The 13,158-nt window shown below is 47.6% G+C and overlaps 2 protein-coding genes across 4 annotated transcripts in view; one reads left to right on the top strand and one right to left on the bottom strand.

The window, feature by feature from the left end:
* The window catches only part of AGO3 (argonaute RISC catalytic component 3), a 36,130-nt gene extending 25,057 nt beyond the window's left edge, over positions 1-11,073 (bottom strand). For 2 of the 3 annotated variants that reach the window (XM_062620738.1, XM_062620740.1), the window contains exons 1-2: positions 10,999-11,073; positions 2,002-2,173 (exon numbers count right to left, since the gene is read on the bottom strand). In XM_062620738.1, coding sequence (XP_062476722.1) covers positions 2,002-2,173; positions 10,999-11,017 — 191 coding nt within the window. In that variant the 5' untranslated portion in view covers positions 11,018-11,073. Of the gene's footprint in view, positions 1-2,001; positions 2,174-10,671; positions 10,689-10,998 lie in introns of those variants that run through there. The other variant, XM_062620739.1, reaches the window with a different exon arrangement.
* PSMB2 (proteasome 20S subunit beta 2) overlaps positions 1-13,158 on the top strand; it is a 155,802-nt gene that overhangs the window by 26,134 nt on the left and 116,510 nt on the right. The window lies entirely within an intron of this gene.

The raw sequence follows: 13,158 nt of genomic DNA, 5'->3' as shown, positions 1-13,158 counted from the left end.
TAGGAAACAAGGACACACTTACCTTGGAAGAAAACCACAAGATAGTATTATGGAAAACCAGTACAAACTCCCAACTGAAAGCTCTGCCAGTTCACGGACGCAGTAAATTGTTATGTCTACCCAGTAACCTCCATCTGCTCTTCCATTCAGTTATGAATTCTGCCCACACTGTATACAAAAATGAGGTACCCTAAAAATGGCTTAGCTTCAAATTGTTAACCTCAGTTTTTACTTCAAAATCAAGTAAAAGCCTGATCAAATCTGCACATAATTCCAGATTCTCCTAACTTACTTTAGTATAAGCTGGTGGCAATAAAGAAAATAGCAGGTTTGCTGCCTGCATCCAACCAGTTTTCTCAGTTTAGCTTGACAAAAACCAGATGACTGCTTCTACCAGTTGATAACATGACTAAGGAAGACAACGTCTTTACTGGTAGAATAGAAAGTTGATGAGCTTCTGGACAAAGTTACACCTAGGCTATAGCAACCAAATCTAACAATAAGAAACCTCAAAAAGCACTTAAAACTAACTCTGGTCTATAAAATGCACTTCTGAGAACCAACCAACTTTCACACAACCTAACAAAAGCCTAAAGGAACAGTTAGAACCTCAATCCGAGACTCAGAAAAGGCATGCAAAGGTTTTACCAGCTGTAAACACGCTCTTCAGCAGATGACCGTTATTTAGGTGAGCAGGAACACTCAGCATTTCACAAAGAATTACTTTACAAACCCAAACCAAATGCTTTTGCCTCTCTCCACATGAACTGAAAGCTTCCGAAGACGCAGGCTTTATCTAATGCATAACCAGCTAAAGCAAGCTATGACAAACAGCTATTCCGGGTCTGGAAATCACCCTACAAACGGCACCACAGAGGGGTTTTTTCCTGCATACTTGAAATAAAATTGAGTTGCCATTTTAAAAACAACTTATTTCAAATGCTCTTTTTCTCAAACAGCTGTAATTTCTCCCACTGTTATGGAAACAACTACACAGATTCACAGACTGCAACTGCTGCAGTTCTTTACAGCTTTGTCTCCCTCAGCCTATTTTAATCAAGCATGGCCATACAACAGACAAAAAAATGGGTTTAGATAACTGATTTTAAGTGAAATGATACTGATCCTCATTAACAGATCACGCTAGGAAAGAATGAGGCATACAGATCACTAAGTTTAGAGCAGCTGATATTCTCCTTGTATCCCCACGGACACGGCTTCACAAGCATCCTTCATTTAACAATACAGGACTAAATGAACCTTTGATAACTGTACGATTATATTAAGTATTAATTCACACAGAACCATTCTATCCCAATTTTAGCAATTTATTACTCTCCTTTTAATGAATCATAGCTATTTGAAGAGCCCTCATACCTGCAGCATGCAGGGGGGGGGGGAATCACCGGCCAAAATCAGGCCCATATGAGATGACATTGTTAAGAATGTAAAAGAAAAAGTTACAGATGAAAGAGGAAGAAGCTGCTTTTCAGCTACCCTCGACTTTCACTGATGAAACAGATTTCACAATACAGGAAATACAAAATGTTGTAATCTTTTTGAAAGCAAGAAATATTGTCTCTCCAGAGTCAGGATTTCAGTTAGCTCCTCTTTCTGAGGTTTCTCTGGCTCCCAAAACTTGTAAGGCTTAGGACAAAATACACAAAGACCAAACACAAACAGCTGTACCAGCAACCCAGCACTCAATACATACAGTTTGCTGGATCACTAAATGATCAGAACATGACAATATTCTCTCCATTTAACCAGCAAAGTGGCCTAGCATGGGATTTAACTGACTCTAATATATTCCAGACACGAAAATAAGATGAGATACAACGTGCTACATGGAATGGTATAGCAGAGACAGGACATAGGTGGAGCTTTAACCAAGACCAGTTCAAATATACTGATTGCAGGAAATATCTATTAACAAAGGGAAAACCAGTTTGTTGCTTAACTATTTCAATATAACTTCCAATACAAACGTCATCTTCTTACCTGTTCACCCTCCGAGGACACTTATCTGGTTTGATATCCACCTCATAGAGGTAGACATCAATCTTTGGGATTTCAACTTGGAAGCAGTTGGCCAGCAGTTTAATGGGTTTGCCCATGGTGCCATAGCCAGGACGTCTGGGCACCATGAGGAGGGGCTGGGCCCCGACGGGTCCTGTGGAAGACAAAACCAGCACCGCTTAGGAGAGAAGCACAACAGAAGCTGTGTTGCAAAGGTACCACCCGCTCACGCTTCAGCAGTTTAAAAACACGTAAGGCTCCTTGTGTTTGCAGGTACACATCCTTGTACCCCATGAGCTTACTGATGTACTGCCCTTTCTCAGTCTCAGGCAATCCCCTGAACCAACGCACTGGACAACCAGGAAGACAACAGAGCCAGCACGCTGGAAGAAGGGAAGATTACCTGCACCAAACAGCACACATCAAACAGCAGGATAACCTATTAAGTTCCAAGCACTTGCCTGTTTTAACTCCTTGAGCCCCCACCCACATCTAGCCTGTTTTCTTACTGATGAGTTTCAGCTCAGATTCAGATGAGCACGAAGAAAATCACATTCCCCTAACCCACAAAACCAACGCTGCTTCTCCTTGTAACACTTTACTATTGTGGAAAGCCATTAAGCACAAAACGTTTTACAGATCTCTTCTGAACATCCCAGTAATAACAACGTTGCGCAGAATGAGAGACTGATGCACGTTGTTTGTGATAAACTCTTCATTTCATCGTCATCACTAGCTTAGTTTTGGAAGTCAGATTATTCCTGAACTTTGCTGGCTGAAAATGGATGACGAGTAAACCCACTGCCTCCTCGCTAACTGCACTGCCAAAGCCGACCGGCCAGAAGAGGAAAGATGCAGATTAAGATACGGGATTTAAAACTCTTGATTACTTCTAAATTAGGGAAGAATTCCCATAGCTGCCTAGAGAAACCATCAACATCTGCAATAAGGGATGGGTATTTGAAAGGCAGCTAAACCCACCTGTCCAGTAATAGATGTTACATTCCCCTCTGGTTACCTGTTTAATTCACTTTGCATCATTTAGATGAGACTACTCAGCTCTGGGTTACTTCTGCCTCACAAGACCAAACACGGTAGTGAACACAGTCCGCTTTCAACAATTTCTTACTGGTATTTCCACTTGGAAATCTCTCTTTCCAGACAAGAAACAACAACAAAAGCAAAGCGCTTTGTAGCCCGAGCTTCACAAAAATTACTCATTGTACAAATGTCATGATTTAGAGAGCATTCAATTAAGTGACTTTAAAGTTCTCCCCTCTACTCCCACTCAGTGACGCAGACAGCGATTCCAGCCCCCTCATTTTCCCGGAAAAGTTAAAATGTCAAGTGCTGGTAAAAATGTTGGATTTGTCTTTTTATTAATCTCTATTCCTGGAAAAAATCACGGCCTTATCTTGAAGGAAACCATGTACTGAGAACAGGTGAACATCAAAGCGAGGGGAGATTTGTCTGCCTTTACTCAGAAACCGCCCCAAAACTTCTGAGTGGGCTTGGCTTCGAGCCACAAAGCAAAACCATGAACCAAGAAGCATCATGTAAAACACCCTCACAGCCTATGCTTACACAGAACTTGTTCCAAGCATCTGTTCTTTTCAACTTTTTCTCCATTTTAATACTGTCACCCGAGTAAAAGCAGCTCTACAATTTACTCCAGATATATTTTCAGAATATAAGCATATGCAGAAAGTTACTACTAAACATTTGAGTGACACAAATGACTCAATAGCTTATTTTAATACTACGAAGACATACAAACCATGGTTTCTATTTAGTTCCTATCTGTAGGAAATGCTAACAAACCTGCTGGAATAAAGGTAACAGCAAAAGGCTGCTGTAGTCTGGTCTGCCCTGTCTACCCTCCTCAATGACTGAAAAGTGCAAAACCAGTTGCTAAAATACATAAGCACAGAAGAAAGAGTGGAAATTCAATCTTCATGAGGGTTAGGGGAAGAAGAGCATGGGAAATACGGTGTGGCTGAAAACGTTCTCACCACCTCCTCTGGAAGCTGCATCACGTAGAACTTATTAACTGGTAAGTTCCTTTATGGGAATGCTACCCCGCTGTTCACCCCTCTAACAGAATCCTAGCGATCAGCTGCACACTGGCAAAATCCTGATCTGAGGCAGGGCGCTGCAAAATCCTGGGCCACAAAAGAAACGCTCTGCCCAAAGCCAAGGACGTGAGCAGGCCTCCAAGCTCTGCTCCTTGGAAAACAGCAGCGAGCTGAACTCCAGAACAGCAGGAGTGAGACAAAGGCTTTCTTCAGCCTCCCCTGTTCAGGAAACGGCTCACCCTGGAAGAAGTCAGAACCCAGACTGTGGCAAACGGGACTGAAACGACCAATACATGAGGAAGAAGCGCAGGCCCACGCACTATTCCAGAGCAGTTTTTAAGAATTAATCTGATTTTGCTATCATTTTGTGTGATGCATGTGCTTCCTTGAATCAGTTCTCTTATAAAAAAAAAGGAGTATGTTGTTAATTCAGCTCTGCTCCCACTGCCCAAGCCCACCAGCACCCACTCGGAATATCCTGCTTTCCAAGTGCACCACGCTGCCAGACCGTACATTGTGAAAGTCTGTGTCACTGGCTTCAAACCTGTGACTCAAACCCCAGTAAAACACAAATAAGAAGCGACGCTCTTCAAGGCCAGCTCCTGCTCCTGTATCGCAGCCGTGACTCACTCCGCCTCATGCCTGTGTCAAGCTAATGGAAATAAACACACGACCCAAAAATACTGAAAGCAGTATTATTCTAACTATCTCAGACTATGATTGGCAGCCTCATTAGTTCATGCTATTTAACCATTGCAAATCCAAAGGCTCTAAAGCTCCAACAACCCTTTGCAAAAGCGTTACGGCAGAGCGCGCAGCCTCTTCATGCCTTTCACTGTTGAGTTGCCCACGAGTTTTAGAGGAGAAACTCCTTTGGCTCCAAGAAACTATTGTTACTCTGCCATTAGTCAAGTACAGATGCCTAGTTATGTTCTTAAAAATCCAAGATAAAACATAACCCAAGCGTGTTGAGCCTGCCAGAACAGCACTTAATTCCTAACACCAGTTAAGGAAAGTCCCCAGCGTTGACAAGTCAACTGATTTATAACACAGAACAACAAATACCCAGATAGGAACTGCAACGAATGCTTCAGATTCTTGGAAGGCTTTTATACAGCAAAGAAGTACATTTCAGGAAGATACAAGATCCAGCACTAAATAACTTGAACTGTCTGAATTTTACTCCTTACAGAACATGCTGGAAAAACCTGCAACGGAAACATTGAACTGAGCATTTAAATCGGTAATAACACAAGGCAAGAAAAAATAACCTCTTTGGGAACTAAAGGTATATCCATTTATAAATTACCGTTCCTAGCATTTGCTGAAGTTATTCATGGAATCATAGCATAGTTTGGGCTGGAAGGGACCTTAAAGCTCCTCCAGCTCCAACCACTGCCACAGGCAGGGACCCCTTCCACCAGAGCAGCTTGCTCCAAGCCCCTGTGTCCAACCTGCCCTTGAACACTGCCAGGGATGGGGCAGCCACAGCTTCTCTGGGCACCCTGTGCCAGCGCCTCAGCACCCTCACAGGGAAGAGCTTTGTCTAATACCTAATCTAAACCTACTTTCATGGACATCTACCTCCAGCTTCATTATGAACATCAATCACCAAGGCCAGAAGACTTTTCTTTTCCTCACAAGTGAATGCTCGACAGGCAAGTAGAAGCAAAAGCCCTTACAAGATAGCAGCAAACCAGACAAATACTAAACCAGGAATGTTCCATCTCCTCCATTTACCAGCAGCACCCAGTGATGTACTGCGTGACCATGCGCTACACGTTCTAAGTGGGTATCTTGAGTCCCTGTTGCATATTGCAGGGGATTTACACCAGTATTTCCCATGGGCACATAAGGGATATCACTGCTCCAGCCCAACACACACAGGACCATGATCTGTGCTGGTCATTTACGCCTGCCGCACCAGGCTGAGTGACACGTCAAAGGCCTACATCCCACAGCTTGCTACTGAGAGAGGGAAGATACTTCGATTTGAAGAGCTTTGCTCTGATTGAATCTACCATTCCAACAAAACCCAAGGAGAGAAGAAAAAAAGAACTGTCACTTTTCAAGGGCTTAATGAGGAAAGTAACGTTTCAAAACGGTAAAGAACGTTCACTAAAATGAAACGGCTTGGTTATGAAATACGTTCTGAGGGAAACGCTCATCCCAATACTGCTTTTCCAAAGAGCGGAAGTTTGGAGGAACATTAAAAATACATGGACAACGAAACTGATTTCAAGCGTGACTATGTGGCACCTCTGCCAACAGATCTGTTTCCTCTGACAGAGCTTGAAACCAGTGGAGATCTGCAGTTGTCAGTGTTCAGACCCCCAATTCCCATTCAAAACAGATAATATTCCAGACCAACATGGAAGTCCCTCTAACGGCTGAAATAAGCTTTGAATCAGATGCTGCTCCTCCACGGAATTATAGATGTTATAATAAAGATTAAACACAACAAAAATTGACTGTAATCTCTATGGCAATGCAGCCAGCAGTATAGAACACATCTGGCGTGCATCCAATGCACAGGCTTGAATCTACCTAGCAACCAAACGAAGCCTTCATCGGAATAAAGCCTGAACAGAAAGAGCAGAAGCACAGAAACCTGCAAATACTTTCACCAAACCGTTTTACAGCAAACTGGAGCTTTTGGCATGCAAGAGGGCGAAGCAAAACACTGATTCCTAACAAGATGCTAATAGAAAATACAGATTCTGTCACATGAGCCTTTCCTCACAGAGAGACAGCACCACATTTCCAGCAAAAAATAACCCTCTTTCCTACTGTGCCTTCAGCGTTATAAACCCCCAAAATACGAACAGATGATTACTTACTAGTTTTGGTTTTGCCTATACACCAGATCTCAATCTCTAAGTGAATGGGTGCCTGAGCAGCCCCGAATGCATGACAGAGGACTTCACAGGTGAAACATCACTTAAGCTCTGGCTCAGTAACACAAGGCAGATTTTGTCTACCAGCTCCTGTCCTCAGGCTGGAGCCTGCACATGGGAGAAAGCTCACCATGGAGAGGACGGAGGGGGAAGAAAGCAATTCCCTTTCAGAGGGCCCCTGGCCTCTGCTTGGGCTCTGAGGCCCAGGCTGTGGAGCTCACAGAAAACCCTTTTGCTACAAAAAAATAATTCTAGATTAAAAAAATAGATGGGGAAGATGATATTTAAATGGTGGTTCCGATAATCGCGCTCTTCCTTACGCCAGAACTCCTAAATTGCCTCGTTTCTGTAGCTGCAGCCTCGCTGGATGGCATTACATTATTTATGAGTAACGCAATCCACGTTTCCTCAACATTCCTACTCGCGAGTTGGACTTTTTTGCTTTGAAGTTTTTAGATAATAAGTCATGTTAAAACCCATCAAAAGGCAACATTTTGCTGCCGCGATCATTAACAGCCAACTGCACAAGCAAATACCAGAGTGCTGGCTTGCTCTGGCCTAACGAAGCTCCAGAAAGCACAGGGAAGTGTTCAGGAAGCATTTACAAGACAATAAATGCTTCTGAACCATTGAAAAAATCTCATCATAAATAACTTTAAGCTCAAAAAAGCCACTTATATGCCCCTTGTAAAGTTAATGGGAGAAGAGGAAATGCAATGCTTTTCCCTTGAACGTATTTCCACACGCCTACCTCAGGAAGTTAAACTGACACAATCTTTATTGTTGTGGACAGGTATACCACGTTTTGCACCAAATGAAACCTTTACTAACGTACCTGCACTTACATCAAAGAAAAAAACACTTTATAAGGAAATACGCTGATTTTCATGCACTCATTTTTATTTTCCTGGCTTCGTATTTACTGGTTTGAAAACTACGTAATTCCTTCCCGTACTCACTACCTCTGGATTGCTGCTCTGGAGAGCGAGATGCGCTGTCCATAGCATCCTGGAATGGTCTGGGTTGGAAGGGACCTCAAAGCCCATCCAGTTCCAACCCCTGCCATGGGCAAGGACACCCTAAGCTATTTATATTTCAAGATTAAATGCAAGCAGTCCCCTTGTTTTCAGCTTACTGCCTGAGAAATATCTCGGAGCAGAACACTGGGATCCGAGACACAGTCATATCACTGAGTTTAGAGAGCCTCCTGCAGCATAAAACACAACTTCATGTTATCGAAGCATAACACTAACATCCCCTTTACCTCCCAACAAGTTCTGCACGTGAACAAACGTGAAAGGAACAATAAATCCATGGCAAACGTCACTGCTTTCAGAAGAATGCACTGCAGCACAAAGAAATGAGATCCTGTGACTGAAGAACACGAAGAACCAAACGGACTTGCGTCCAACTGGAAACTCTTCTTTAATTAAGAGGTAAATGCTTTGCATGACGGTTTGGTTATACAGTCTAATGAGAGAGAAAAATGTCTTCAGTTATCAAGACATCTCTGATCACTTGGCAGCTCTCCCTGTCTGCTGCTGCTTCTCACTCCCAATTCAAGCCAGGTCTTTGGACTCTCAGCTGCATTTTCCTGTTACCCAGTAAAACTGCAAACCACTGGCTGCAAGCTGACTCTCAGCTCCTCGTTGCAGGAATTGTCTGGAGTTAGCTACAGTGGGAAACTGGGGTTCCATCACAGTGTTGTTAAAACACGTATCAGCTGTGTTGAAAGGCAGATAACCACGTATTCCTGTCATTTCCTTCTGCTTCTACTGGAAATCGGCTCAAGAAATATCCCAACACCTTTACCACTGAGGAAGTGAAGCAACAAGGATGAAACACTGGTAAAGCTCACCCTGTGAGTCAAACAGCGTCCACCACAACTCCAGAGGAAATCTTCCATTGTATCTCACACCACACAGAATAACTTTTGAGGGCACCTATGAATCATTCCCCTTCCCTCCTCTACCCCACCCACAAAAATGTGGCTTTTAATGGTCCTCCCAAATCACTGCTCTTCACATGGAAAGAGAGAAGCAAATTCTCAGTGGTTTATCTGCCCCAAGCTTGAATAGAAAAGTGAACAGAGGATTAAATGTGTCTGTAATGCTTCATTAAAGCACACCACACTGCAGTAAAATAACCCAAGCACAACAGCTTGACACTTTTAACACAAAAAGCTGTGACCGTTGATGGAACAAGTTATGAAACCCAAGGGAGGACATACGGAGCACTCTTATTTGACTCATTTATACCCCAGAGCATCCACAGGCCCAATGTTTTAATGCACCTGCCTTTTGGAGGCCCACCTGGCACCCTCCTGGTGCAAGTGCGACGCATGGCACTGAATGTGAGCTCCTACCAAGAGCTGCTTTTTTTGCAGCGAGCATCTTACAGCTGTTCCTCAGTTCCCGTGACTTCACCATCACCAGCTCTCCAAACAGTCGGCTTCACATCCTTCTCCTACTCTAACTATGTTCAAACCACACGGACTAGAGGAGGCACGCTGCCTGGATTTCAGACCAAGCCTACCACACAAAGAGGAAGACACCTACAGCACTGCTTCACCCGGCACACGCTTCCATTCTCTACTCCAGGTATACTCACAACCCTATCCTTGTTTCCCCACTCTGATTCTACCCCGTATTTTCCCTTCACAGCCGCAAATGGAAGCGCATCAATGCTGCTCTCCTTTCATGACAGAACTTGAACCCTTATTTGCTCCGCCAAGGATGATTTGTGGCCCCTTGTGCCAGCACTGTGGCTACATGGTTCCCCAAACCATGGAATGCTAACATCTTTGTTAACATTACCTTGTAACACTGCAGATGTCGAAGGACCATCCATGGTGCTGGACATGGCACTGAGCAGGCTGGGCCCCTCTGGAGCAGTGCCTCACAACCCGCTTTCCTAAAAGCTAGTGCACTGTAGCCTAACACAGGTGAACCTACACCAAAGAAAACTACAAGGTTTACAAGCTACCCTTACAAATCTCTTGCTTAGCAGTCAACCAGAACTGCACCAGTTTGAATTAAAAGTTTATTTAACAGATGAAGTTTAAGGCTGAACTCCACCGGAGTGCTAAAATCCAGCAGCTTCCTAAAACAGTTCCAGCTCCAGCACAGCTTAGGTGGCAAGTTTCTGCAGCCAAATCCATCATTAACTTCACTCTCTGTGTGCGTTACAGAGGTACCTCCACAGGAGGAGGTGAAAACGCAGGAGCTGCATGGGCAGCTTCAGTCTCACGCTGTGACCAGCTCTTGGGGTGACAGACACGGAACTCCAGGGAGCTCTCACCCTTCCCTTCGCCACCCAGCTCCATCGCGAACACTGCCCAAACCTGAACTTTCCTTCCAGTGTCCCGTCAGGCATGGGCACAAACCCCCTCGATAACCTCAAGTTCCGACTCTCAAGGCACGTTTTAACCATGGGGTTTATAACGACCGAGCGCAGCGTCCCATACAAAGGGACCAAAGGACTGCAGGGAAACCCCCGAAGCTCTCAGGCTGGACACGGTGCAGCAGCAGTCCCAAAAGCCTGAAAATTCCCATGCCCAGCGCCCGGGCGCACGAGGGGCAGGCCCCGGATCTGCCCGGTGCGGGGAGCGGAGAGCGCACGGGTCCCGCAGCGGAAAGCTCCGGTTTTCAGGGCGGCATCTCCCAGGCACCATCACTTACCGGATTATGCAAGCGGGCCTGCAGCCGCCGCCCGGGAAACACGAGTTATGAAAGACGGGAAAATTACTCCTCGGCACAGGGAAACGGGCGGGACGCGGTGACCGGGTCCCCCGCGACGGCAGCGGGACCCCCATGGGGGGCTCCGGCGGCTCCTCCCCGCGCGGGCACCACACGGCGAAGCCGCTCCGCCGGGACCCGCGGCACAGCGCCTGCCCGCCAGGCGGGAGCCGGGGCCGGGATGGGGTAGGCGGGGGAGGGGTAAAAGCCGCGCGGTGAAGCCCGGCCAAACGGCGGCGCCCCCCAAACCCCGCGGCCGCCCGCGCTCACCTGCGCTGCCGATTTCCATTCATGGAGCTGGGCGCAGCCGCTGGGGGCTGCGGGCTCCGCTGCTCGGCCGGGGCGGCCCCGCTCCCCTCAGGCCGCGGCCCGGCGCGTCCCCTCCGCGCCCGCAGCTCCCGCTCCCCTCAGGCCCGGAAGTTGCGTGTCCGCCCCCGCCCCCGCACGCGCCGACCCCCTCCGCGCTCCCCGCACCGCCGCGCGCGCGCGCGCCGGAAGTCCCGCCCCCGCACGCCGGGCCCCGCGAGCGCGCGCGCGCCCTTTTTTTCCGGGGGCGGGGCTTCCGGGCGCGGCGGGGAGGAGGAGGCGGGGCCGGAAGTGGGCGGGGGCGAGGAGCGCGAGCCGGTGCGGTTGCCCGGCAACGGGGGCGCTGGGGCGGGAAAGGCGGCGGGAGCGGGCCCGGCCTTGCGGGAGCGCTGGGGCCTGAAGGGGAGAACTGAGGGGAGCTCCAGTGCCTGAAGGGGCTGCAGGAAACCTGGAGAGGTGCTTTGGACAAGGGGTGTAGGGACAGGGCAAGGGGAATGGCTTTAACCTGCAGAGGGGAGACTGAGATGAGCTCTTAGGCAGAAGCTCTTCCCTGGGAGGGTGCTGAGGCGCTGGCACAGGGTGCCCAGAGAAGCTGTGGCTGCCCCATCCCTGGCAGTGCTCAAGGCCAGGTTGGACACAGGGGCTTGGAGCAAGCTGCTCCAGTGGAAGGGGTCCCTGCCCGTGGCAGGGGTTGGAGGTGGAGGAGCTTTGAGGCCCCTTCACCCCAAACGAGGCTGTGGTTCTGTAACTCCTCCCAGCCCGCCAAACGGACTGAACCAAACCAACCCCGATAACTGCACACGATCCTCCATTGCCACAGCAACCGACGCACTGACAGCAGGCTGCCGGTTATTGTCCCTGTTTGCAGAGGAGCCGGGAGCCTCCATGACCTGGGGCCCCTGGGTCACTGCATCAGCATCAACCCAGGGCACCCGCCCGCTCTTCCCTCAGGTTTGGCAGTGTTTGTATCCATGTTTAGCACCGCTTCGCCACAGCCGCGACACGCAAACTGTCACTGAACAAGCAGAGGCTGAAGCAAGCAACGCAACTGGGGGACGCACCGAGCTCGGCACCAGCTCAGGCACTGGCGCCCTCTACCCCAAAACATCACTTTTTGGGGTAAGAACAGTACATTGAGACTTGGCCAAGGAGGTTTGGACCTGCTACTTGTTATGGAGAAGTTATATCCCCTCCTGTCCTGGTGATGAAAGGGGCATTTCCCTCACAGAAAAGGCTGAGGAGCTATTAAAGAGCTGGGACTTTGGGCCAGCAGAAGAGGAGTTGGAGGTTCATACCCTAGGTTTCAGAATCACTATTGAAAAGGATCATCCCGAGACTGCCCGTTAAGAAGTGTCAATGTAGTTACGGATTCCAAACCCATGCAAATTGAAAGTAAATGACTAATACTCATTTCCTTGGCTGGAATCCTGAAAGGGAAAGGGAAATGTGATCCCCGAGATCAAGCAGATACAGCAGAGGGAGGCAGCTCTGCAGAACGCACATCCTTTGGAGGCAGGTGAGCACTTCTGGTTCTGCTGTAACCAGAACCCCAGGCCGGGGCTCAAATGCCAACCTAACATCCGAAACCCCGGAGCCCGACCTGTTTTCCTGGCCTTCAGACCCGGCTGCACAAGGCACCTCTCTCAGGAGCGGCAGGACATGATTTCTGTTCTGTGGTAGGACTCAGTTTACAGTAAGGTATAATACAAGGCATGAAATAAGCGATCATCCCCAAACCAGCAGCAGGATGTGTGCGGAACCCATACAAGCGCTCAGTTTGGTAGCACACGTTCTGAATGCTACAGTGCAAATCATCTAATGAGGACGTGTCTGTCTTTAGCAAGAGCTTCCTTAGAATTGCTTAGCATTATTCAAACCCCAGTTAGAGCTCAGCTGCTAAATAATCCATCCTCTATAGGTACCTCAATGCACATTTGCAAGGTGAAGCACAAGTGGATCTAAGGATTCAGAGGATGGGAAACAGCCTCCAGTTTGGGACCCTATGACACAACTGTAAGCTGTTAGCATTGGAGAGGGCTGGGATGCTTGCATGGGATTCCAAAGCTGAGAAAGGCAAAACAAGAGAAACCCAGAGGATCAGGATTAACCCCAGTCCAAAAGGGA

Source organism: Pezoporus occidentalis, unplaced genomic scaffold (genome assembly GCF_034315485.1).
Source record: "Pezoporus occidentalis ecotype Australia unplaced genomic scaffold, CSIRO_AGI_Poc_V1 ctg223, whole genome shotgun sequence".
Taxonomy (NCBI): Eukaryota; Metazoa; Chordata; class Aves; order Psittaciformes; family Psittacidae; genus Pezoporus; species Pezoporus occidentalis.
The sequence above is the reverse complement of the archived record's forward strand: the minus strand, read 5'-3'. Positions and strand labels throughout refer to the sequence as shown.